The sequence below is a fragment of the Cetorhinus maximus genome, chromosome 21 (genome assembly GCF_964194155.1).
Source record: "Cetorhinus maximus chromosome 21, sCetMax3.hap1.1, whole genome shotgun sequence".
In the NCBI taxonomy this organism is placed as follows: Eukaryota; Metazoa; Chordata; class Chondrichthyes; order Lamniformes; family Cetorhinidae; genus Cetorhinus; species Cetorhinus maximus.
In genome coordinates this window covers 83,713,363-83,739,747 of record NC_135899.1, presented here as the reverse complement: position 1 = coordinate 83,739,747, position 26,385 = coordinate 83,713,363, and the positions used below count along the sequence as shown (strand labels likewise).

At 45.1% G+C, this 26,385-nt stretch overlaps 1 protein-coding gene and 1 pseudogene across 1 annotated transcript; one reads left to right on the top strand and one right to left on the bottom strand.

Moving 5' to 3' along the window:
- Nucleotides 1–13,847: 13,847 nt before the first annotated feature.
- LOC144695420 (5-hydroxytryptamine receptor 1D-like) lies at nt 13,848–15,945 on the bottom strand. The gene has a single exon (XM_078566312.1). It carries the CDS (start codon nt 15,577–15,579, stop codon nt 14,446–14,448), a length of 1,134 nt encoding a protein of 377 aa, XP_078422438.1. The 5' UTR covers nt 15,580–15,945; the 3' UTR covers nt 13,848–14,445.
- An 8,287-nt stretch (nt 15,946–24,232) lies between these two features.
- On the top strand, nt 24,233–24,411 carry LOC144696225 (U2 spliceosomal RNA; annotated as a pseudogene).
- Nucleotides 24,412–26,385: the final 1,974 nt, after the last annotated feature.

Sequence of the window (26,385 nt, the reverse complement as noted above, 5' to 3'; positions counted from 1 at the left end):
TGTCATGGTGGGGTCCATGCAGAGCATGAGTTCTGCGTTGACCTTTAACACCGAGTGCACAGCCTCCTCCATGGAGAGAGTGGCGATTCTCACAGAGAGGCAGCTCCAGGAGCAGACTCGGGGGTACCTGGGTTTGCACTCGGACCTGCAAGCCCTCACACAGCGACCTCAGGAGGTCAGTGCCAGTGTGGGAGATGGATGAGACGCCCAGTCTCCCTGCTCGGTCCCTGTCCATCAATGGTGAGCAGGGAGGTGCAAACATACCTCAGGCAGGAAGACCAGCTGCCTGTCGTCTCCATGGGCTTCTCTCAGGACACACTGAATGAGGGCAGCAGCTCCTCTGCACCCCCCTGCCAGTAGCCGCTGCATCTGGTGATGCCACGGTGACTGAGGAGTGCCTAGCCCTGGGGCTGGATGCCCCCTCCCAGTCGGAGCCTAGAGGACGACTGCCAAGGTCATCAGGGCCACCAGGACAGCAGAGACAGCAGCTGTGTCCAACACCACTGTCAGCAAGGGGGGTGGGGGCACCAAGACGCAGCACCCACAGACTAAGTTGAAGGCACCTTGAGCACAGCAGGGTCACGGGTGACATTTTTTGTGTTAATTATTTTGACTCTTGTGTCAGGGATGGACACTTTGTTTGTTCTTTGCTTGTTCACATGAAGTAACATAAACACTTATGTGAGTTAATTGGCTGAGTTGGCTGGGTGGTATGAATAGGCGACAGATGCAGCAACAGCTTGTAAAAGTATGGTGTTGTGTGGTGCTGGCGTACTGGGCTGGGTTCTTATTTATTGATTGTTAGCAAAGGGGACAGGGCCATTGGTTTGGCGAGGCATTGGTGCCGTGGATCCCAGCAGAAGGTTCGCTGCATCAAAGCATCCCTGGTGTCCCTGCCTCCATGAGGGTTCCCGTCCTCTGCCTCAAGTTCCTCACCCTGCCCCTCCCCAGGCTCTTCCTCTGAGCCATCACTTGAGTCATCCTCTGTGGCCTCTGGATCTGCCTCACTTTCCTCAGCCTCCAGTAGGCCGCCCCTTGCCAGAGCCAGGATGTGCGGGGCGCAACATACGACGACTATGAGGGAGACACGCTCTGGAGGACACTGCAATGCACCCCAGACTGCCGAGGCATCTGATGTGCATCTTCAGCAGCCTGATGGTCCTCTCCAACACCGCCCTCAGAGGAGGTTCTAACAGCGGAATACACCATCCCCATTAGATGGGATGCGGAGGAGCAGTGTCCTGAGAATGAAGGAGCAAGGTGCTGCAATACTCAGGGGAACCTCCCAGGGAAGATGGGTCCTGAGATGCTGGAAGGCAGGCTTGACAATCTGACGAGATGCCAAGAGACTCTGGGACAGCTCTGTGCTCACATAGCAAAGGACTGGCAGTGACAGTGAAAGAGCCGCTGCTCCAGGGGGGGCTTTGATCCCACCCGCAGATGAGGTAGTGATAGAAATGTGAATTCCACCCACCTGTTTTGCCTGTGCGTTGAGCTAAAAATCGTACGGGCAATGTAAAATCATGGTCAGTTGGCTTTTTAATGACCTTAATCGGCCCTGTAATTGCCAGCGGGCACTGCTCCGACCCCTGGGACGTGCCCGCCGACATCAATATCGCACCCGTGCGTGATGACGTCGGGACGCACGCCCGCTGTCTTTTCGCGCGATTTTTACGTGTGTTCGGGTCGGGTGTGCGCCTGACCTCGGAATGCAAAATCGTGGCCTATAAATTTATTTAACTTGGCAGGACAATGGCATGGAAGCGGCAGGGGAGCGAGGCTAGCTAAATTGTTCATACAGAGAGCTAGCATGAGCTTGATACCTGAATGGCCTCCTTCTGTGCTGTAACCGTTCCATTAAATCCCAAAGTTCAGATTGCATGACAGTTCATCTGATAAACCAGAGCCGATCACACAGAGCAGAATACTTACGGCAGGTTTGTGACTAAATCTTAGTCCAACAATTTTGAGAGGTATTAAGCCCTACTCCATTAGGAAATTAGATTAGATAGGAGAAGGCTGTGCCCAACAAGCCTGCACTTTACAATTTACCCCTATCATGAGCTTTGCCTCATTCATATAACCTCTTGAGAAAAAGTTCTGCCCCAGCCCCCAAACATAATCAAACCGAATATACCAATCCATCATTTACATATTCAATAAAAATAGAGTGAGTCGTGATTGAGTTAGTGCTGCAAATGACCCTTGCAGTCTCTTTATTCATGAAGCAAAGAAGATTAAATGTTGTCATATCAATTCTTCTGGACTGTGCTTGAGAAATGCTATAATAATGCTGTGCGCCTGGGAATTATTAATCATACTTGAAAATCAGTTAAGCTCCCTGTCACCTGAGACCACTTGCTTTACGTTTTGTATGTATTTCAGTTGATTTAAGGAAAAGCTTCCTAAGCTTTGGAATTCCCTCCATAAACCGCTCTACCTCTCAGCCTCTCTCTCCTCTTTAACACCTACCCCTTTGGCGAAGCTTTTGGCATCCATCCTAGACCTTCTCATGTGTCTAATTGTGTGTGATAAGGCTCCTGTGAAACACCAATAAAGGCTCTATATAAATGCAAGCTGTGGTTGTTTGAATTATTTTGACTGATAAAAATCAAGGCTGGCACTCTGGCGCAGCGCTGTGGGAATGCCACACTATTGGAAATGCTGGCTTTCAGGTGAGACATTAAATCGAGGACCCACTAAGGTCGATGTAAAAGATCCCGTGACACTACTTTGCAGAAGAGCAGGGGAGTTATTTCCAGCGACGTGGGTAATATTTATCCCTCAATCAACATCACAAAAACAGGTGATCTGGTCATTATCGCACTGCTGCTTGTGGGAGGTTGCTGGATATAAACTGGCTGCTGTGTTTCCTACATTACAACAGTGGCTACACTTCAGAAATACTTCATTGGCTGTAAAGTGCTTTGAGACACCCAGTGGTCATGAAAAGTGCTTTCTAATTGCAAGTCTTTCCTTATTTCCTTTTTGATTTTCTAATCCACAGAAATTGCCGGTGTTTTTCCCTTCTATTGATTTTTCTCTGCAATTCTTATCCTTGATACATTGGCTCCTTGATGCAGTGGGGAGGGCAAGTCCTTCTCCCATACCTCATCCAAGGTGCCAGTACTTTGGATGTTAAGTGTTGGCATGTTATTCCACCATAGGGGATGGGGAGAGGGGGGGCGATGGTGGTGGGGGGGAAACAGAGCACTCTGCTTCGACTGATGTCTATACTGTCAGCACGGTGTCAACTGGGTGGCTGGTCAGTATCAGGCACCCCTCTTTAACCCAGGAGCACTGAGGCTACTTATACCGCTCACGTTTAGCTGGCAAACAGAACGGGTGTTGAATCTGGAATCTTTCTGGTTTGCATGGCTCAGCTACTGACAGGAAAAATGTCACTGATCCACCAGTGGCTGAGAGGATGTTTCCCCTCGTGGGGGGGAATCTAGAACTACGGGGGGGGCACAGTTTCAAATTAAGGGGGGAAAGAGGGTTCTGGGTTGTCCCCGTACATGAATCGTAAAAAGTTAGCATGCAGGCACAGCAAGTAATTAGCAAAGCAAATGGAGTGTTTGTCTTTATTGCGTGGGTATGGAGTACAAAGGTAGCGAAGTCTTGCCTCAACTGTACAGGGCATTGGGTGGTGGGGAGGGTGGAGGGTAAAATTGGGTGGGATGGTGGAGGTGCTGTACCCAATGGGGTAGGTGGCAGGCGTCCAGCCTGCCCTTGGGCCAATTGAGGTATTTAAGTGGCCAATTAATGGACATTTCAGCACCTCTTCCTGTTGCTGCTGGTATTTTACCAGTGGTGGGAGGGTGCCATGCCACCTGGTGAGGTATACCCTGGCGGCCTGCCTGAGGACTCCGGGTGCATGGGGGTTGTTCCCTCCTGTTAAGGGGGCTCCCCTGTCTCCCGGTCACCACCACACCCCCCCCCTCCCCAGGTAGGGCCTGCCTGACTGACACCGACTAGCCCGCCCCACTTACCTGCTTCTCTGGCCTCCGTCACAGGCTTCGTCCAGAACAAACTGCAGTTCCAGCAGTGGCCACCAGTGGCGTTGCTGGGACTGAAGAGTTGTGGTCCTCTCACTGCCTTGCCTGGCAGCTCTTGGAGGTGAGGCGTCCTGTCCCAGGGGTGGGGTGAGTGGAGGGGGGGTGGTTGTGGAGCTGGGGGTGGTGCAGTTGCCACGACTTCATACAACTCATTGCCTGAAAAATGCAAAATAGCATCGTGGATTCCAAGGCCGGCAGAAGCGAGCTCTCTCTCTGACTCTTCAGCCTGCGTGTGGGGCTATCGCCTCCATGTTAAATTCAGATACACTTCTAAAGAAACAATCACATTTGCTCGTGTCTTTTGAGAGAGTCCTTTATAACCCCTTGTTAATAGACTAATTGCAATTCAATAATTAGAGCACAGTATTAAGATTTATAGCTGTGTTATTTAAATCAACAAAGCAACATCAGTCAATGAAAGCAACCTGCATATCAGACTCAACATCTGTGGGGAGAGGAAACAAGCCAGTGTTAGAGACATTGCCCGTCATCAGAATCAAAAAGTTTTGATGAATCACCTGCAGCATTTTCTAGTTCTGATAAAGGGCCGTGTTTGAAAAATTGACTTCATAGAGTCAGAGAATGAAACAGCACAGAAAGAGGCCATTCATCCCATTGTGCCTATATCAGCTTGAAAGATCTATCCTAATTCATCCCACTCACATGCCTTGCCCCCATTGTAGTATAATTGTCTGGCACATATAGGGTTAACATGGGGCTGATTACAGTACTGCCCACACAGTGATGTAAGAGAACACACACCCCGGGGTCAGTCTAGTGTTGGACAGAGCTGTGTGCACAAGCAAGCATGGAGACAGATCCTACCTTTACTGTGTAAATTCTTTCGAGTTATCAACAGTCACAGATTGCAACTCTTTTGAGTACAATCACAGTTCTTGGTTTCCAGGAGTGGGACATGAGCCCACAACCTTCTGATTCAAAGGCGAGGGTGCTATGGACTGAGCCACAGCTGACACCCCTCTTTACTGTGTATATGTACATAGTTCTCGTAGTTAACAAATACATACAGTTAATCTACTTAAGACTACAAAGATGTCATTAATTCTTGCTGAATGGTATCCAACACCCATAGCCCTGTACATTATTCTCCTTCAAGTATTCATCCAATTCCTTGTTGAAAGTTACCACTGACTCTGTTTCCACCAACATTTCATTTCCGATCATAACAGCTCACCGCGCTCAATAAAAAAAAAACTTTCTCATCTTGCCTCTTATTTGAGGCCAATTGCCTTAAATTTCTGTCCTCTGTGGTTATTGACCCTCCTGCCGGTGGAAACATTTTTTCCTTATTTACGCTATCAAAACCATTCGTGATTTTGACTTGCCTTTTCTCTCCAGAGATGTTGTCCCTGACTTGCGGGAACGATTCCAGCATTTCCTGTTTCGGTTTCAGATTTCCAGCATCCACACTGTGTTGGTGTTGGCAGCAGCAGTCAGCCATCCGTTTGGATGGGATTTGCTGAAGAGGCGTGTAACTCAGTGCCATTTCTCTTTTCAATACACGCTATGCATCAAATGTATATCATTTTTACACTAAAGTGTGCTAGATAATAGAATAGTCATTGACTAAAACTGATTTACATGATGCATATATATTTGAAAGCTATCCCCTCGCTAACTTGGTTAAAAACATATATCTACTCAGATCTTACAGGCCTAAAAGCTACATGTAGACATCTACCAGTGCCTAAAAAATTCTAGCAATTACTGAACATGGTTGAAGCACTTTGTTTTTATTATACCATCTGTCAAATTTTATTGAACTCTGCTGTAATTGAAATGCAAGCTGTTTGACATTAGATTGCCTGTCATTCATTTTGAGATGCTTGTCAGAAAAACACGTACATTTAAAAAGGAGTGAAGAGAGAGTTGCATTTATTTAGCGCCTTTCATGACCTCGGGATGTCCTAAAGTGTTTTACAGCTTACGAAGAGCTCTATCCTACAGCTCCCTTACCTACGTTGCAGTTTTCTCCCCCCTGTGCACTGCAACCTCCCATTACCAGGAGCTTGGCTTGTCTTGGAGCTGCTTGTCTTCATGTTTGGAGGTCTTTATAGAAGTTATCTAACTCTTCATCAGACAGCACTGTTGCCTGTACATGTACATCCACCAATGTAATTGCTACAACGTTTGCTCTGAATCCAGCAGTTAACATACACATGGATATGGGGTTGAGAGACCAATGCTAGACTTGCAGCCGGTGTTCAAACTCATGCATTGTGAAACCCGCCATTAGCATTTCACCTTTTCTTATGTGAAACTACTATTACCCAGCGGTATCTCTTCAATCCATTAATTACCAGGTCCCCAGATTGACGGAGAGCTTAAACATTTGATGTTGCTATAGATACCTTGTGTCTTCTACCGATTTTAAACACGCTATTCTCCTGCCTCGGTTCCTGGATGATGAGTGCACACCTTGTTTATCTGGTCATTGAGTGATCTGGCGGGAATTGTCATTCTCGTTGTCTATAATTCATTTGGTTGTAGAGGTCTAGTATTCACCAAGTGTTGGACCATTACTCTTTGGCTACTCTCACCAGGTTTAATATGCCAACTGAGGCAAGCTTCTGGGGTGCAGAGTTTGGTGCCACAAGTGAGATCCTGGGTGAGTTAGGACTGCCTGCAAAACTATCCTTCTGGGTTATGGTTCTCTACCACATGATACTCTTTTCGAGTTATCAACAGTCACAGATTGCAACTCTTTTGAGTACAATCACAGTTCTTGGTTTCCGGGAGTGGGACATGAACCCACAACCCTTTGATTCAAAGGCGAGGGTGCTATGAACTCTACCACATGATGTTGCCTTTAAGGCTCACCTCATGTCAATGGATTAATTAGATCCCAGATAATTGGATCTGATCTGGTCCATGCTAGCCATGGGACAGTCAGAACCACTCAAGAACACATAAAGCAACCATTTATTTTATACTTTAAATATTAGCCACCTTTTTGTTTACTATTCTTTATTTTTTTCCAATTACTTTTCCATTTACCTGGCCTTTGCTCCTTTTATCCAAAACTAAATCCAATAGGATTTTAATTTTAGCACTTGCCCAACCCCTTCCTCAGCTCTCTGCCTAACTGCTCCACACCCAGCATCCTGCTCCCTTCTACACTCACCTGCTCCACTCTCGTAAGAGATCTTTCAAAGAATCAGTTATTAGGGGCTTGATGGGTCAAAAGATCTCCTTCTGTGCTCTATCATTCTATGATCTGCTATTTTCACTTATAATTTCACTTATAATTGGGATTAAAATGAGTGGCTAGTTTCGTTTTTCTCTTTTTTGGCCAGTGCAGACACAATGGGCTGAATGGCCTCTTTCGGCAGCATAACTTCTATGGTTCCATGGTTCACAACACCTGTACCGAATACCTAGACATCAATTCATTCAAAATAAATGGTCCTTCTGAGTCATGGGGTCATAGAGTTATATAGCACAGGAACAGGCCCTTCGGCCCATCGAGTCTGTGCTGGCCATCAAGCACCTATCTATTCTAAACCCATTCTCCAGCACTTGGCCCGTAGCCCTGTAGGCTATGACGTTTCAAGTATTCCACCACAATCCGGCCTTGTGCCTTGTAGACAGCTCAAGTAGACAGGCAGTAATTTCCTGTGCCTGAATTTGCCAAATCGGGAGAGAGTGTTACTTATTCCATCGAGCACGATAGATTTTTCTTTCAAACAAACCCTCTTTAGAGAACAAATCCATTTAAGTTATTGAAATTTCCAAGAAGGGTTAAATTTACCTTGGTTTGTCCAGGAATTCAACATGACTTCCTTCACGCTTTTTTTTTCCATATGATCAATCACTTTATTTGAGTTATGTAAGCCCTATCATTAAATAAATGACTGTCCCCCGTAAACTGTGAACAGTCATTCGAAAGGTCAGGTCCCTGTTAGGTCGCTCTTTGAAATCAAGTGGGTAATTTATAGGATAATAAGGATGTAATCTAACACCAGATTTTTTTATATTGCTGCTGATTAATTGGTTGGTGCTTGAAATTGGCATTTAGCTGCCTAGTTTTTGGAGTTGCTGCATAAATTATAAATTGGTCACTGGAGAACGATGTCTACTTACCAGTTTCGGGAATGGAGGAAACTCACATCTACTTCACTTTCGAAGGCTATGCTGATTGGCCGAGAGGAAGTCGGGGGGGCGGGGGGAGGCAGCTTGCTTGTGATGAGTGCTGAATAGTCAAGACAGTGTCCAAACATCTATTGACCCCGAAGGGAATCAGGGGATATGGGGATAATGCAGGAAGGTGGACTTCTGGTTGAAGGTCAGCCATGATCTTGTTGTGGGGTGCAGCTAGCTCATAGGGTTTTTCATGTTCTTCCATTCCGGTTTGTGGAGCATGAACACCGGTTTAACAGTGGGGTGGGATGGTCTGTTTCATTGCTGCGCATTCCATGTGTAACTCATCATGATTAACGCACTGGGCTCCATACATGTGTTGCCATCTTTTGACAATGCCAAAACCAGACAGTAGCAGGGGTGTGGAATAGGATCTTGGCTCTGAGTCTTGTTTTACAGTGAAATTTCATTGCAAATGTCAATAATAGAAGACTGAAGTGCAAATAAAATTCAACTTCCACTCAAGGAGTAGATTGTTTGAACTAAAAGTGGATGAGGGGTAACGTTAATGAATTCTGAAAAGCAGCGATTGTTTTGTCATCAATGTGTGATGGGCTGGGGATGTTACAGATTCTTTAATCTGTTCAAGCAAGCAACAAACATTGTTTGTATGTTGGAGTCTGAATGGGCTTCTCTAAGAGTCACAGTGTCTGGTTAGATTACTATGGTCATTAGCTTCTTCTAATGAAGTTCCAGCACTTGGGCCTCAGATTTGATTACTGCTCTCAACATCCTGATCAGAGTTGTTATCTTAGTAATGTATTTTTACACTTCTCTTTAAAAATTTTACCATTACGCACCGGACTAAACTTCGGCGTGGTAGCGGCCCTGATGATATGTAGGAGAGCCAGGGGGCACCTCCAGGTGGATTTTCGGCCCATCATGCAGCTAGCTGCCGTCTGGGCTCCTGTCCCATTGAGGGAGGAGAGCCCGCTTCAGGAGCTGCCAGCCAATCAGAGAGACAGCAGCTCTTCGGTCCTAACAGCGCCACTGGGAACAGTGGCCACTTTTGGGACTACGCCGGAGTCGAGAAAACGGCGATGGACACTGTCCTCACACCAAGGCAAGTGGTCGCCTGGGCTAGTCAGGCACGGACCGGCGAATGGGGTGTTGTGGTGGTGGGGGGGGGGGAGGGGGGATGGTTGATGAGGGGCAGGGGAGGGTGTTGCCATGGAGGGCAGCCATTGCCACAGGGCAGCTGCTCCATGGGCCACAGAGTGCCCGATTAGGAGGAATTAGCCTGGCTCCCAGAGCCTGCAGAGAGGTTGCCAGGGTTCACAATGCTGTCTCCCACAGGGTGCAAGGCCCACCCACTACCAGTAAAGTGCCCCCAGCTGCAGGAAGAGGCCCTTAATTGGCCATTTAAGTGGCACAATTAGTCTCTGGGCAGGACGGTCACATTCCACCTTCCCTATGGCTTGTGGAATGCCATGGTGGTGAGATAGTGCCGGAAATTCCCTCCCATGCCTCCCCTCGTCATTATGCCGGCTATCCCACCTCCCAGCCTGCCTCAAGAGGGCTGGCAAAATCCAGGTCACTGAGTGCACTGAGCATGGGTGCCAGGTGAAGCACTGTAATGTGGCGGAGAATGTATCGCAACCTTTTAACCAACCTAGAAGATGGCAGCATCGATTGAGGGATGTCTTTCGTACGATCAGGGTTTTTTTCCCTGCAGTTTATCAGTGACTGTCACTCTTACACACAGAGGAAAGTTCCAAAGTGAACAACCAACATCGCAGATATCTGAGTACAATACTGTTAAGTCCAAAGCCGTGATTTTATTTAGCCAATGCTTATTCCATTAACAGAGAAAGTACTCGATACAGAATTACATCAGACTTGATAAACAAGCAGTTGCTAATTCTGGCTGCAGTGCAGGTTCAATTCATAGTCTATTTTCTTTGGGTCTTTAACTCTGCTTCCGTCCTGTGAACTTTGATTACATTCTTGCTGTCAGATTGAAATATGTTGCAAACTCTGGCCAATTCTTCAAGTTTCCTGCCTTCCTCTCCTGAAGGCCCCGGCTCTTTCTGGGACACGGTTCCTTGGGAAGCAATAGGCATCCATCAGTCCTCACAAAGAGTCGGCAGGTCCATTCCACTGTGGAGGGGAATCTCAGTCGAAGCTGAGGCTGTCCTCCCTGAGCGTCCATGGCCACATGCAGTCTCCGGCGGGGTGTTGGCAGGTAATGGTCAGGAGTAGAAACTCGGCTGATATTTTCCCCCTCCTCACAGCTCCGGGGGTGGGGGGGGGAGCGGTACTGAGGCCAACTGTAGACCCCCAACCGCTGCCCCAGGGTTAAATCAGATAACTCAATACAGACTGGGATATGAGCCTGGGAATTCATATACTACAAGACTTGAGACTTACTCGATATGTTTTAAACAGTAGTCTCACTGGTTCTGCACTATTTAATGATACATATTTTTTTATAGCACACTGTTTGAAAACGGGTATTACAATTTTTGCTTTAACAAACTCAAAGTATTTCCTTTTTCAAAAATAAACACAAATTCTCAAACTTGTGACTCTCAAGTACAAGTGATATTCAGTATTCTGTCATCCATTGGCATAAACTATTCCCTGGCTCTGGTCATTGTTGTATAGCTAAAGTCAAAGTCTTCTGGACACTGTGAGGGTAAAAGGGATTAAGCAAAAACAAATAAATTAAAACTTTGTTTTGGCAACTTTATCTCCCTTTTTCCCTCCTCCAGCCCTGATCCCAGTAATGGAATATTCACCCTCTGGCGCCTCGTCCAAGTTGCCGCTCTCCTGAGAGTTGGAAGGCTATCGGACTGAGGCAGTTAAGGTGGAATTAAACACCTACCCAATCATGCTGTGGCTCTACATCCAGGCTCATAGGTGTTTTTTTCCCAGGTTAACGTTCAGGAGTGGGAAACCTGGCTGATTTCCCACCGCACCCCCTCCCCCCCACCCCCACCCCCACCCCGCCCGCCAATCCCCACCTGCTGATTTCTGCAAATGCAAGGCCATGGAGTGTTCAGGCTGTGGTTTGTACCCACGCACTCCTAATCTGCATGGCCAACGTACAATCGACTGTATCAATTGAGCCACTGAACGAGACGTCCTTTAGAGTGCAATAATTGGCTAAATTCTGCCCATACGTTTTGCAGTACGTTTCTGAATTTTGATGTTAATCCAGCTTTGATTGACGGGAATTCTTTGAGCAGTAATTTCCTGAAGAACAGTCCAGTTTCAGTGTAATTATGCATCTTTCCTGCATCCCGTGAAGATTCACTGTTGCTTTCCGTCTGATTGTTGCCAAAGTCATAAAGGGCATTTGCAGACTTCACAAGATTAACAGGTCGAACTTTGATTTTTGGCAAACCAGTTCCACAATATAAGGAAATATCTTTGATAACCATGGCATATTTATTTACAAGATAGCCTGCCAGGCAAAATGCAACTATTGTATATAATTGTTAAAGAAATACCTGGCTGAGCATGATGTGTGTGTGCTGCAACCAGTTTAGTGGATTAAGCAGTACAGGCTATCAAGCGAATAGGGTTTTATATTTTGCTGAGGTGAACTTTGCGATTGAAAAGCACTACAGCTTTTATGAGATGGTAATTCCTTCCATGAAACATGTTAGTTACAGTGGATTTGTGACATGTAACACACCTACACGCAACTTCAATTTGCCTCTCCTCTCAGTTCTATTCGATTTGGTACTCCCCTAACCTCAATTCAGCATCTTTGGCAATCACAATTTTTACAAAAAATGCGGTGCGCATTTTGCAAAGCAAATGCTCAAAAAGTTGCATGCGGAATTGGTCCAAATGAATCTCACCTCATGAGCTATTCTTTTACTTATCCTGATTATTGGCTCAATTTGCGTGGAACGGTAATGTCAAAATGGGAACGCATATATGTAAATGGGGCAGCAACATCAGAGCTAATGGATATGTCGTTCAGTATAATACTCCAGACAACCTGGGATAACCTTCTTAACAAATAGCCATTTAAATTAAACAGTGACATTCTTTACATACCTAAAGCTGCAGCTATATTGTCTGGATCCTGTTAACGTGAAGCAATTTCAGGTGTGCAACTGGGATGAAAATGGGCTCATAAATACATGGAATTTACAGTGCGGAGACAGGCCATTTGGCCCACCTGGTCCATGCTATTCCTTGTGCTCCACAAAAGCCTCCTCCCACCCTACTACTTCTAATCCCATCCACAGACCCTTTTATCCCTTTAAATACGTCCAGTCTATTCAAATGGTTTTAAAAAAAAACTAAGTTCTGGAGTCAGGTCTCAACCTGACACCTGATGCACTAAAGCCATTCCTTCTTCCTAGTTCTCTGCTGCATGATGGAGTACATCTCTAGTCTGATGTGAAGCTGGGTTTAGGAAGTGAGCATGGACTTTGCTGAATCTCCTGAGCATCTAGTACATTTAGCACTCAGGGTTTTTAATGTCAATAGAGAGTGCACAATCTTGTCTGCTCTCCGCTGATGTTAAACAAAAAGGTCACTGACCTGAAACGTTAACTCTGTTTCTGCGTCCACTGAGGTTGCCTGACCCACTGATGGTTTCAGTATTTTCTCCCATCTCTGCAGGCTAACTCACAAACAAGCCCTGATTTTAACCAGGAGCGTGCACGAGACAGACAGGGAGGGATTGGAGGAGAGTGCTGGATTCCCCCGACCTGTGCATCATATGGCCTGGGCAATATTTAGCTCCCAGTCCTTATTCACACGCCGCTGGTTAAGCTGCCAGGTGGCGGCAGCTGGTAAATGGGCAGAAGTGAAATTTTGGAGGGTGGAGGGGAGGTGTCACTAACCGGACCTATTGGTGCTAAAGCAAAAGTGTTGGTGACAAGATAGGTCAGAGGCACTAGTTTGCAGGAGAGTCTTGCAGGAGGGAGGGGGGGAACCCAGGGAAGAGGAGGCAGAGGTTTCCCTGATGTCACCAAGAGGAGCTCTCCTGCAGCTCCTAGTCCCATCCATTCCCAGATCCACTTATCCATGTTTTCAGCAACAACCTCCCCACTCAGGTCTCCAGTTACAATTGTGGCTGGAGTCCAACGTGTCAGCGGGCTTCAGTCTGTATAACTAATACAGGCGTCCTTGACACCTTAAAATTTCTGCTAGTGGGTAGGTCACCCGGACAATTTTAACAGCCTGTCCTGTTTCTCCTGAACGGATTGGGTTAAAATCTCTCGCATGTATGCTGAGCTCTCTCCTGGATGGCAATGTGCACTGAGGGGTAGCCCACAGTATAATTACAGTCTTGCCGGCTGCACTTCACTCTTCACAGTGGCTTTTATCAGTCCCGCAGTTTCATATAACTGTAACCTTGATGACTTTATTAAAAAAAAATATTGTTAAGCTAGTGATGATGGTGTAGTTGTGGATTATATTTAACATAAATAAACAACCACCCTTGAAAGCAGATAAAGGATTAATAATGAAAGTGATCTCTGCCACCTCCAATTTCTACTGAGCAAATTGGGTTTCTGTTTCTGAAAATACCTTATTACAAACTGAAATGACATAGCTTAACCATCTCATCAGAAAACTGCCTAGCCATCCGTGATTACAGAAATATAGCCAATATTATAAGGACATGAGACAACATGAAGGTCAGAATAATTCTATACCTGTCGTAACTTTGGAGGTGAAATCTTTATATTTCTGTCGATAAGTTTGTAATTTGTTATGTGCTCTTTCAATATCATGTACTTCCACATTTTCAGTACAAGTATTCATGCCAGTATGTTGTTATATAACTTAGCTTAGTAAAGATATTTTGCTATAAATACCTTGCATTGCACTGTTCAAGAGGCAGCATATTTAATATCTGAATTGAGTGACTAGCGATAAAGTTAAAATTTGTATTTAAATATAATAAAATTCTAAAGGTTCCTGTAGTGCAATTTTAGAATGTCAGCATTGTCGCAATTCTAATTAACTTGTTGCCTTATTCACACTTAGGCAAAAATGCTTAACTTAACCTTATCACTTAGGTTTAACTGACAGACGCATCAAGTATTCCGAATGCAAGATCCCCTGGTACAGAATTGTGTGAGAAAAATAAAATCAAAGTACTAAAACGTACAATGTGCAAGATAAATGCAGACACAAAGTAATGTTCCTAAAAACAAGATTCAGTAGACTGGTCTCTCTCTCTCTCTCTCTCTCACACATGTGTGATAATGACAGGAAAATGCACAGTTACCATACAATTGGCTTACAGTCAACATCGTTTGAAACGCATGAGTTTCTGGAAGGCCTGTTTGAAGTCCTCATTAAAAGCTGTATATATGACGGGATTGATGAGTGAATTTAAATAGCCGAGCCATGTGAAGAGGTCAGAAAGGACAGGATGAAACCAGCAGGCCTCTTTGCAGATGCCCATTACCAAGGCCACTACAAAAAAAGGGAGCCAGCAGAAAATGAAAGCACCGAGGATGATCCCTAAGGTTTTGGTGGCCTTCCTCTCCCTGGCTGCACAGATCCGCTTTCTCTCCAGGACGCTGTCTGAAACTTTGACTTTGATATGGTTCATGTAGACTGGGGATTCGCCGGAATGAGGGAGGGTCTCTTGGCTGTTAAAGCCGACGGAACACAGAGAAGATCCGGTGGACCCACTAATTAATTGCACAGTAGTGAAACGCTTTCCAAAGGCTGAGTGTGGTTTCTGAATCCTGGATCTAGCTGCCACGTAAATTCTGCCGTACAGTATAATGAGCAGCACACTGGGGATGTAAAAGGCTCCAAACGTGGAGTAGATAGTGTAGAATATCTGGTCAGTGTTGACCACGCACTCCTTGAGTTCATCAAGAGCTTTTGATTGCCTCCAGAAAAGCGGGGGTATGGAGATGCAGATTGAGATGACCCACACTACAGCTATCATCAGGCCTGCTCTGCCAGGTGTGCGGCGTTTTGTGTATTCCAAGGCATCAGTGATGGCCCAGTATCTGTCCAGAGCAATTACGCACAAGTGCAAGATGGATGCAGTACAAAACGTAATGTCAGAGGACAGCCAGATGTCGCACATGATCTGCCCCAAAGTCCAGGTCTTGATGACAGTATAGACAATGCTGATGGGCATCACCATAATAGCTACCAGGAGGTCTGTGACAGCCAGAGACCCGATGAGATAGTTGGCGGGTGTGTGGAGCTTCCTGGTGAGGCAAATGGTGATGAACACAAATGAATTGGAAAGGATGGTCGCCAAGGTGATGATGCCCAGCACGACAGACAGTGAAATCCTCAGTCCCATCTGACTGTTTTCATCCCAGGTGATTAGCATCGCAGTGGAATTTTCTGAGGAATTAGTTATCATACCTTGCAGAAAAACAAGGGTGGAAGAGTTATCGTGGTCCATCGTTAATGAGATCTGTTGTGCAGATCCAAGTAAAGATCATTGTTTGTTTCCAGCCCAGTGTCCGAGCAGCACTGACCTCATATTCTTGGCACAAACTGAAGAATGACTGTTGTGATTCCCACTTAGATCCACTGCTGATCCATCTTTACATGCAACATTTGATACCTATTTCATGAAAAAAAATGTTATAATGTTATAAACCTGCTGTATCTAAGCAGTAGCATTCCTGACTGAGATCATATGTCATACAATTCAGTTTAGCAGTGTGTATTATTACAAGTTGGCATTACCTGTAATGAAGTCAAATGCAATTTGAATGGCTGGAATGTATTAAATAAAGTAAGGAGTGACCTGTATTATAAAATGATTTGGGGATATTTACAATGTTTAATAAAAAGAAATTGCAAGAGAATTACTAATAATCAAAAGGAAAGAACCTGTATTTATCTACAACCTTTCAGAAGTAGAGGATGTCACAAAGCGCTTTACAGACACAATTTCCCCCAAAAGCGTAGCCACTAGTACAATGTAGGAAACAAGGCAGACAGTTTGTGCATTGAAAGCTCTCAAAAAGAGATAATGACCAGAGAAATTGATTAAGTGATGTTGTTTGAGGGATAGGTGCTGGGCAGAGACACCAGGGAGAACTGGGACCTTGGCTCAGTGCCTAAGCTGAAGCAGCGCTACATTCCCTCAGTCCTGCACCGGAGTGTCAGCCTGTGTTTTGTACTCAGTTCTCTGGAGTGGGGACTTGAATCCATAACCAAGAGGAGTGAGTGTTACCAACGGAGCCAAGGCTGGCTGAGAAAGTGCAGCTGACTAGTTTCATTCCGAGGTAAAATTTTCCTGACTGTTCCCTGCTGCCTCTCCCATGGTGCGTTTTATTTAAGGGCCTAAGAGCGTCATGTTCATCTGTTGTGGGCATCCTGCTGGTTATTTGAATTCTTTCCCCTTGGTGCAGAGATCATGTTTTTTTTTAAAAAAAGCACAAAATCTGGGCGACAAAACAAGGAGCAGCATTTTCTAAACACCAGCAGGTCGTAGAATCTCGGAGCGTGGGAGGAGGCCATTTGGCCCATTGTGCCTGTGCTATCTCTTTGAAAGAGCTATCCACTCGGTCCCACTGTCCTGCTGTTTCCCTAAAGCTCTGCAATTTTCACCCTCTCCAGGGAGGAAAGACACATCCTGAGGATAAAGAGCACCGCACCGTGTTTCTCACTGCACAGCAGCTTTGCAGGGTTGCTTTTAGGGGAAACGGTCATGATCCAAACTGCATTCTTTTAAAGACACCCTGCTCCCATCCTATCCTCACCCCCTGGAAAAGCAAAATGCAGGATATCATGCAGCATGAGGAAGCAGAAGTGGAAAATGATGCACGTTCACCTTGAATAAAGCCTCGTCCCCAAACCTGCATTATCCCTTAAGTGAGAAACCAAATTAGCTGCTGTAGCCCTCAATAGGTTAATGTAAACCTGGGAGTATCAGAAATTAGGGAGGGATTTGGTAATCCAGTTATCACTGACAATCTTATACAGTATGTGTGCATCTCCAAACTGTGATAACCAAAAGACACCACACATTAGCAAGAATGTTCCAGTTCCCCTATTAACAAAGGATTATACAGTCAGAGGCTATAAAGCTCCACAATACTGGATAAATACATCCAGGGGCCCTGTGTAATAATAGACAGAGAGGGCCAGTAACATCCCACCTTGGCAGTTTGAGATTTTGGGATTCAGCTGCAAAAAAAAAACTTTGGAAATAAAGTAAACGGTGTCTGTAAAAGTGACCGGGAAACTGGAGGGTTGTCGTGAAAACGAAGTGATCGATTCACTAATGTCCTTTAGGGAGGGAAATCTGCCATCCATTAGCCAGTCTGGTTTATATCAGGGGCGACTCCTGCCTGTTTCAATCCGGTTGACTCTTAACTGAAGCAGCCCAACAAGCCAATCAGTTGCATTTTAAGCAGTGACTGGGAGAAACCAGGGATGGGCTGTAAGATGTTTCCCTTGCCAGTGATGCCCACATCCCAAGAATTAATTTTAAAAAAAAGCATACTTTTTCTTAAACAAAAAAAAACTAGTTCAAAGTGATTGGGAATAAAAATCTGGGTCTCCACAGCTGAAATGTTGGCCTGACAGGGAGGGGCCTGAGAGTGAAAACGGGGAAAAGTAATTCAGAATAATTAAACATTGACACAGCGAGACCGTCCCAAAGGGGGAAACACACCATTCGCAGGCTCTCTCTGTGCAGTGCAGAGAAACAAATCCCCGAGTGGTCGGGAGGTGGCGGACTAACAACGAGGCTCATTGCTGGCGAAGCATCCAATTGGTGAATAAATGACAAAAAAAAAATGATTGGATTCTTCGGGTTTTTCCTTTATTCTGATAGATCGACATGTGCTTTAAGACCGTGACCCTTTTGGACACTTTAACAGGTCCCTGGTAACCTTGTTAAATACAGCTCCTGGAAAATAGTGGTACCTGATTTCAGTAAATAAAAAAACATGAAAAAGCTGGTGGAGCTAATTTCACTAAAATGTGACTTTTGACAGGTGCCAAGTTATTAAACCACCCTAGAAATCCCTGAATGTAACACAGCGGGAGCGCTGTTAAAACAAGATACATTCTTCACAAAATGAAACTGCTTCAAATAGGCAAAACTGATACTAAAGTAAATCTCCAACTTAACACGTGGCGATCTCCAGACAGCCGCAAGGTGCAGCGAGTAATTAAAGTTACAAGAAGGGGAATGAAAACGAAATGAGGCATGAAGACAATTGGCTAGCAAAGTGAATATTATAAAGACCAAACCCGTTTTAAAACAAATCAGCGCAGCTGGAAAGAGCTAATGAATATTGCCAATACAAAAATGTAATATAAATGGAAAGGATTTGTCCCGGTGTTGGTGGAAGATGTACTTGCCAGTCTGCTTTTCTTTGAAATGTCTCTTCTCTGTTTTAACTTTCGTCTCGGATTTGAGTTTGTCTCCCCCCTCCTGCACAGAAGTTTGGTTTCTCAATGTTGTAGCAGAGGCGTGTTGGTGGCTGTCAGGTACAAGGTATCGTTTCTCTCCTCCAGCGCTTGTTTCTTGTTTAATGCACAGTATAAACCTCCCGCATCTCCCTGAGCCGGACTTGCAGGGTGAGCTGTTGTCGCTGCTTCGCAGTGCAATTTGCTATTAGCATTCTCCACACTCCTCTCGCTGATCCAGTAAACCCACCTTTACCTAGTCAAATGGCATGCCTCAATCAAAATTGGCGAGTGAGAGGAGCCCCTCTCAATGGCTTAGCTTCGCTTGGCGAGAGCCATGCCCAAGATTTAGCTATTCCCCCCTCAATCTAGACTCAACCATCATCAAGAAAAGCCAAACGCAAAACAAGTCATTGGAGGAGAAGGTGGCATTCCAGCAGGCAGGTGCTTCCAACCCATAGCCTCCGTTCAGCAAGCTCGGAGTATCAGCATTGCCAAGAGGCGCTGCTATGTTGATGTGCCTTGTAATTTGGCCCCAGCGTTGAACAGCGCAAAGTGGGCGCTTTGCAAAAGCATGGGGCACGTACTCAACAGCTTTGATCAGCCTTGTCTGCAGCAGACGCCAGGAACGAGGATGGGCTACACGTTGAACCAGGGGTGCCCGAGGACTCGGGGGCAACGTTAGACCTAGTTAGCTTGCAGGAATCAACTGTTATAATCGGGGAATGCATGGGGAGACGTTTCGTGATCCGAGCTGTTAAAGCCAAGGCTTTTAATAAATGTGCAAAGGTCTTCCAGGAAAGCAGAGAGATGAGCTCCCACATCACCTCCCTGAGCCAACGGTGAACTAAACAATCCGAACGGGTGTGATTGAAGTTCATCATGACAGGTTCAACTGAAGCGTTCAAGAGGGACTGTTAGCTGGGCAGGGAGAATGGGAGGGTTACGGGGGAGGAGGTGGGTGGATAGCACGAAGTGAGTTGCTCGTTGGGAGAGCCGGTGCAGACACGATGGGCCAAATGGCCTCCTCCTGCACTGTGACAACTCTGTGAAGCCTTCCAGATTCCTTTGGCTACCTTTGTTGAGGGAGTTGTAAAGATCGATTTGTGTCATTTGTCCTGACATAAGATAAATCCAACAGTCTGGCCATTCAGTCATTGCAGCTTGTGGGATCTTGCTGTGCGCTTATTTCACTGCCACCTTTCTGACATCACAACAGTGCAAAAGTACTTCATTGGCTGTAAATCACTTTGGGATCCTAAGATCATGAAAGGTGCTATTTAAATGCTAATTTTTTTTTTCCCTATTCATCGATTCTTCCCTTGAAAGGAAGGCCGATTGTGCAGCAGTAATCGTTAATTTATTTGCATCTTGATCCATTTAAGAAATGTTCAGAATAAAACATTGTTGTGTTATATAGTCCCTCAGGACCCAGAGTGACTTTCTCCCACTCTGGGATTGTGGGGCCTGAGGTGACGAAGGAGTCCAATGCTGGACCCACACACTCTGCCACAGGTGGGGCAGGTAATGTTTGATGGGGCGGGTGGGTAGGATGGGTGGATTCTGTTATGCTCTTTGTGCCTGGTTCCCACCCCCTCCCCTCCCCCCCAGGCTCTTCGGAGATGCTCGCCCCTTCTCGGATGCTTCTTCTCCACTTTGGCTGATTTCGAGCGAGAGATTCTCACAAATCATTGGGGATGTTGCATTTTTTTTTTCAGGGAGGCTTTAAGGATGTCCCTGAAACATTTTCTCTGCCCCCCTCTCCCCTCTCCCCCCTGGTAACCGCTTGCTGTGACAAAGCTCGGAGAAGAGAGCTTGTTCTGGGAGTCTTGTGTCAGGCATGCGGACGATGTGGCCTGCCTGATTTTAGCTGTTTAGCCATAACCAGTGCCCCGATACTGGAGATGTTGGTCGGAGAGGGGACACTGATATTGGAGCACCTATCCTGCCATCGAATTTACAGGATTTTGCGGAGGGATCGCTGGTGATATTTCTCCAGCAATTTAAGGTGTCTGTTGTACATTGTCCATGTCTCTGACGCATAATGTAACACTTCAGTGGATCACCTCCTCTTTTCCTCATCTGATGCATCCTCAGTAATAGCCTCCCCATGCTGTGGTGCCACCACATTGAGTGTAATTTTGCTGGAGAAGTTTCCATAGACTTTTCTTCTCTTAATTAATGCTACAATATCACAATACACTTATACAAATACAATACAATTGTTACAGAAGGAGACTTCACCCATACCATGTTTCCCACATTACAACAGTGACTACACTTCAAAAATACTTCACCGGGTGATAAAGCAAGCGTTTTGGGTTCTGATGAGATAAAAGCAAAATACTGCCGATGCTGGAAATCTGAAACGAAAACAAAAAATGCTGGAAAAACTCAGCAGGTCTGACAGCATCTGTGGCGAGAGAAACAGTTAATGCTTCAAGTCCAATATGACTCTTCTTTGGAACTTAGAGTTAACTCTGTTTCCCTCCCTGGAGATACTGTCAGACCTGCTGAGTTTTTGCAACACTCTCTGTTTTAGTTTGGGTTCTGATGAGGTTGAGAAAGGTGCTATATCAATGCAAGTATTTCTTTAGATATCTCAAATTACTATCCACTTGCATTTTCACATGATCTGTACTTTCCATTTTTTTCATACATTTTATTTTCTTGCTGACGTTCCTCTAACCATTGAGTTAATCTTACAGCAGAAATCTTACTCTTCAGTGTCCGGAACAACATTCTGCCTTTGACCAGCATGATTGGAAAAACCAGATTCATTTATCACTCATTTCCACTGTTGGGACTTTGCTGTGTGCAAAATGACAGTCGTGTTTGTCTCCACAGCCACAGGACTCCATTTCAAAATAGCCCAATTGAAATGAAGCGCTTTGTGGATTTTTTTTGGGAATTGTGATAAGGTTGAATAGGAACGCAAGTCATCATCTATCTTTGCTTCACTGCTGGAATGGTACACCAAATTTTTAAAGCCTTAAGCGAATGATAATTGCCAAATATGAAAAGGGAAAAAAAACCTCTCGTTTCTGTAGCATGTTTCATGGTCTCAGGATGACCCAGTGCGCCTTACGGCCAGTGAAGTACTTTTTGAGATTTGGGCCGGAATTTTATGGCCCCTCCCGCCGGCGGGATTCTCCGGCCCCGCCAAAGTCACTGGACTTTTAAACGGCGCGTCGCGTTTTACGGCACTGGCCCCTCCAGGGCTGTAAAATTCCACCTGTGGTCACTGTTGTAAAGTAGGAAACGTGACTGCCAATTTACACCCGAGCTCCCGCAAACAGTAACGTGATGAGGAGCAGACAACACTCATTAGTGATGTCGGTTGACGAATAAACATTGTCCAGGACGCTGGGCGGGGGGCACTCCCCTGCTGTTCTTTGAAGTATCACCGTGTCATGTGATCAGTAATAAGTTCACGGTCCCACTGTTTGATGAATGGAGAAGGACTTGGTTCTTCCAAGTGTTTTTTTTAATGAATCGTTCTTATTCTTCAATGGTCATTACCCAGATTTTCACCCCCCCCCCGCCGCATTCCTCCTGATTGTTTGGGATCGTACCAGCCTGGAACATCCTCCCAATCAACCAAATGGGAGGCTCTTTGCTGACCTGCCAGGGCAAAGATGAGGAGAGGTCACCACTCCTTTTCCCAGTAGCCGCTCTGTCTTCAGATGATGTACCTGGAAACTGGGAAGTTGACCCCCATGGAAGAAGAATGGGTGCAAATGTCAATCAAAACTCAAATTCGAGCTCTTGTCTCTTAAGTGCGAGCACAATGAGCAAGAATTTTAGAGATTATACCACCCACAGGGCTTATTTTTAGCTTGCTGATAGGTAGCAGGACATGCAAATGGATTGCTTGGGAGCAGTAAGGTATGTTCAGTGATGAGGAGACAATTTTAGCAGACATGAAGTTTATTGGTATTTAAATATCTCTTGTGTAATACCATAAGCAGAGATAAGGTTAGATTAAACTGCATGAAACTCATACAGTAATTGATAAATGTTGAGCTTAGTAAATTACTTTGTAAAGGTCATTGAGCAATATTTAATTTCTTTTTTGTTTAATATCTTAAGGTTACTCCCCACCCCTTTTTTTTCATTTCGAATGACATTAACCTTTATGACGTGTTGCTGCTTTTGCACGATTCTGTTGCCCTGGATCCCTTTACTTTGAAGTATAAAAACTAATGGCCCAGGTTTTCATGTCCAAATAACGGGGAGGCCAATGGTATTCATTGTTACTGATGTACAAAAGGTACAGCCAACATCAGGCGAGGGACAGATGTGCAGTTAAACACACAAATCCAAACGTTTTTGTCTGAGTCGAGCAGTTCTGCTGTTAGCTCTGCAAACACAGTATCTCTCTGCCTGCCTCGCCATTGACACACATTGAGTAACGTGAGACTGGTCTATTTGTACAGTAAATACAAATTATAACCCCCCTCCCCCCCCCCACCCCAGAAAGTTAGTGTTTATCCATTCCAGTCCTTTTAGCTACTGAAAATTAACTATTAAAAATGTGAAGTCTCATTGCTTCAGGTTTCAATGGTGCTAAGAAATTTCAAAAATGCCAAATTTTAAATTAAAACTTTATCACATTTCCTTGCTTCTCCTGTGCCTTTCCCTCTCCTGATCCGATCTTTACTTTCATCTCCATTTCTCTTTCCGTATCTGATTTGACATTAAGTTCAGCCGCATTAATATACACGACAGTACCTTCTTTGTCCTTGTGCTGTCAGTTTCACAGTCCTTCAGTCTGTTTGGTTTGGGAGGTATACTGTTGTTTGTCCTGTTCACTCAGGTCCCAGACGCCCAGTTTATCTGCCCGCTCTTTCAGCATCTTGCTATGTGAGAAGATGTTCAAACCTAGGTGTGTAGGGACATGTATAACTAGCGACAGATTCTGTCAGAAGACCAGTTGCAGCAAAATCTAAGCCAATACCAACGGCGAGCACAGTCACTGTAAAGTTCAGTCTCTGAGCTGTGTCAGACACAAGTTAAAAGAATTCTCTGTGCTTTTTACATCTTTGACCTCCAAATATCACGTGTGTACATTGCCTTAACACCACTCCTGGTTGTCCAGAAATTTCTGAAATGTAAGATGGAAACCAACAGTCTTTTTCTTGTAATAAAAATCCATTTCCCTTCTAATGTGGAGCCATCGGATTAGGAATTGACCACTGTTACCTCTGTTTTACAACTTTGGGGACCAGCCTGTCCCCAAGGACTCCTGAAAGGTATCAGTGGGTGGTGCTGCCTTTCAGACTGCCTGCAACCTCAAAACGGGCCTCAGGCCTTTCACATATGTAAACGATTGGCCCTGTTTTAGGCCCCCCCCGTCTGTTCAGTTGGGTTCTGGTGAGCAGAGCAGCCTTCGGGCTTACAGCTCTGGGGATTCTTCAGCAGTTGCTGTGGCCTAAACAGCATCCTCCGCGAAACGCTACGTGTATTTAAACAGCTACATGGCTGGGGAGCCAGGAGGAGCAGGAGTGTCCCAGAGCAATCGCCATCCGCCACATCCCCTCCTGTCGCAGGGGGTGAGCTGCAAGCACCTGCTCACAGAGTGAGGTTCGAAGCTTAATTTCGGGCCAGCCTTGGGCCTCCCATCATGCGTGCATGTAGATGATGTGCCTGAAAATAGGAGGTAACCAATTTCTATCTCACTTGCTTCTGGGCCCTTTGGCTAAAATCAACTACAGTGTCTGTTCTTATCAGTTTAACATCTGATACGTACCCTATCTGGGGACCCAATATTAAATTGATTTTTGGAACAAGGAGGTGTGGCTTGCTATGTCCACCCCAAGCATTGACCTGCAATGCCTCCAGGTACGGTGCAGCCTCTTCTGTTTGGGTGGGGTGTAGCTTTACGTCAGCTATGGTTCAGTTGGTAGCACGCTTATCTCTGAATCACAAGATTCTGGGTTCACTCCAGGACCAGAGCACGGAAATCAAGACTGAGGCTCCAGTGCAGTACTGAGGGAGTGCAGCACTGCCAGAGGTGCTCCGTCTTTCGAATGAGATCCCAGCGGCCTGCTCTTGGAGATATGAAAGTTCTCATGGCACTATTTTGAAGAAGAGCAGGGGAGGTTATCCCTGGTGTCCTGGTCAATATTTAGCCCTCAGTCAACATCACAAAAACAGTCTGCGGGAGCGTGCTGTGCACAAATTGGCTGCTGTGTTTCCCATATGACAGCAGTGACTTAACTTCAAAAAGTACTTCATTGGCTGTAAAGTGCATTGAGATGCCAAGTGATCATGAGAAGTGCTTTATAAATGTCAGTCTTTCTTTCTTTACAAGATTTTTAATGAATTTTCAGACTGGCAAAGGGAGCATCATAACTCAAACCATGATCCTGTCTCACAACCACATCATTTTCCCACCTAATCTCTGGTTTTGGCCCTGTCAAAACATCACAACCCTACTCCTTAATTATATAAGGTTTAGAGATTTGTTATAGATCATTTGTATAGGCTAGAACAAAATACCTTTACACAAACATCAATACGATATGGCATTGTGCCACAAACTGTTGCTGAAGCGGAATTGTTTTAAAAGGGGAAATTAAAGCAAAATGCTGCGGATGCTGGAAATCGGAAACGAAAACAGAAAATGCTGGAAAAACTCAGCAGGTCTAACAGCCTCTGTGGAGAGAAAGACAGAGTTAACGTTTCCAGTCTGTATGACTCTTCTTCAGAGCTACAAAGAAGTAGAAAAAAGATGACATTTATACTGTTTAAGGGGGGGTGGGACAGGTGAAGCAGGATAGAAGGCCAGCGAGAGGTGGGGGCGAAGGAGAGATTGACAAAAGATGTCATGAACTAAAGGACAAAGGGAGTGTTAATGGTACTGGTAAGGGCTAAAAAAAGGTGCTGATAGCAGGTAAAGGTAAGAAAGCAGAATGTGATAATAGCAGAACAAGGGTAAGAACTCTGGAAAGAACAACATGAACAAGCAACAGATGGCCCTTGTGGGGTGGGGGTGGGGTGGGGGTTGTGGGGAGGCGGGGGGGCGGTAGTGGGGAATTGGATTATGCTTTGAAAACGTGAAATGTTAAAGGGTTCGGAACGCAAGCTGGAGAATGGATGAAATTAAAAGTGATTGTGGAGAAAAATCACTGGCACACGCTTGATGAACAAATGGCTGGTTTTATTGCCCATTCCCCATTTAGCATCCAGTGGCATTTGGAATGCCTAGTGCTTTGGCTTCTAATGTGGGAAAGGTCCTGTGAGACCTCATTCAGAGATATGAATTTTTAAACTGCACGGATATGTTGTTGCTGCAAAATATTATTTCTAGCTCAGTCAGGCTACTGTGGAGAGGACATGAATTTATATAGGCGTTAAGTAGATTTAAAATAGATATCAGGAAGAGCGTCTTCATTCAAAGGATGATAAATGTTGGATGTAATCAATCTGCTGGGACGAAACAATTAGGGACAAGCCAAGTGCAATTTGATGCTAAACTGAGAGAGTTAGTGTCACAGAGGGATAGGCTTTAATGGGACAGTCAGCTGTCTCTTACCCATGTCTATATTGTTCAGTGGATGTACCAAAATGTGTTTTCTATGATTGAACAATATTTCTTAAATCCAAAAGAAGAGAAATGAAATGCTTTTATGATCCATCAATAATATTTAAAAAAAAAACAGGATTTCTTTGTTATGATTTAAGGCTCTATTAATCCTGTATCTACCAGTTTGAGACATTCTGAGAATGGTAACTACAGAATAGATTCCAGTATCTGGCAATATCTGATTTATATTCCAAGATGTTATTCAAACTCTTGGGACCAGGAGGGAGTTCCGTGCCCGCGTCC

Bases quoted from the DNA above. Each gene is read 5' to 3' on its own strand.
- LOC144695420 (XM_078566312.1), bottom strand. From the start codon at position 15,579: ATGGACCACGATAACTCTTCCACCCTTGTTTTTCTGCAAGGTATGATA.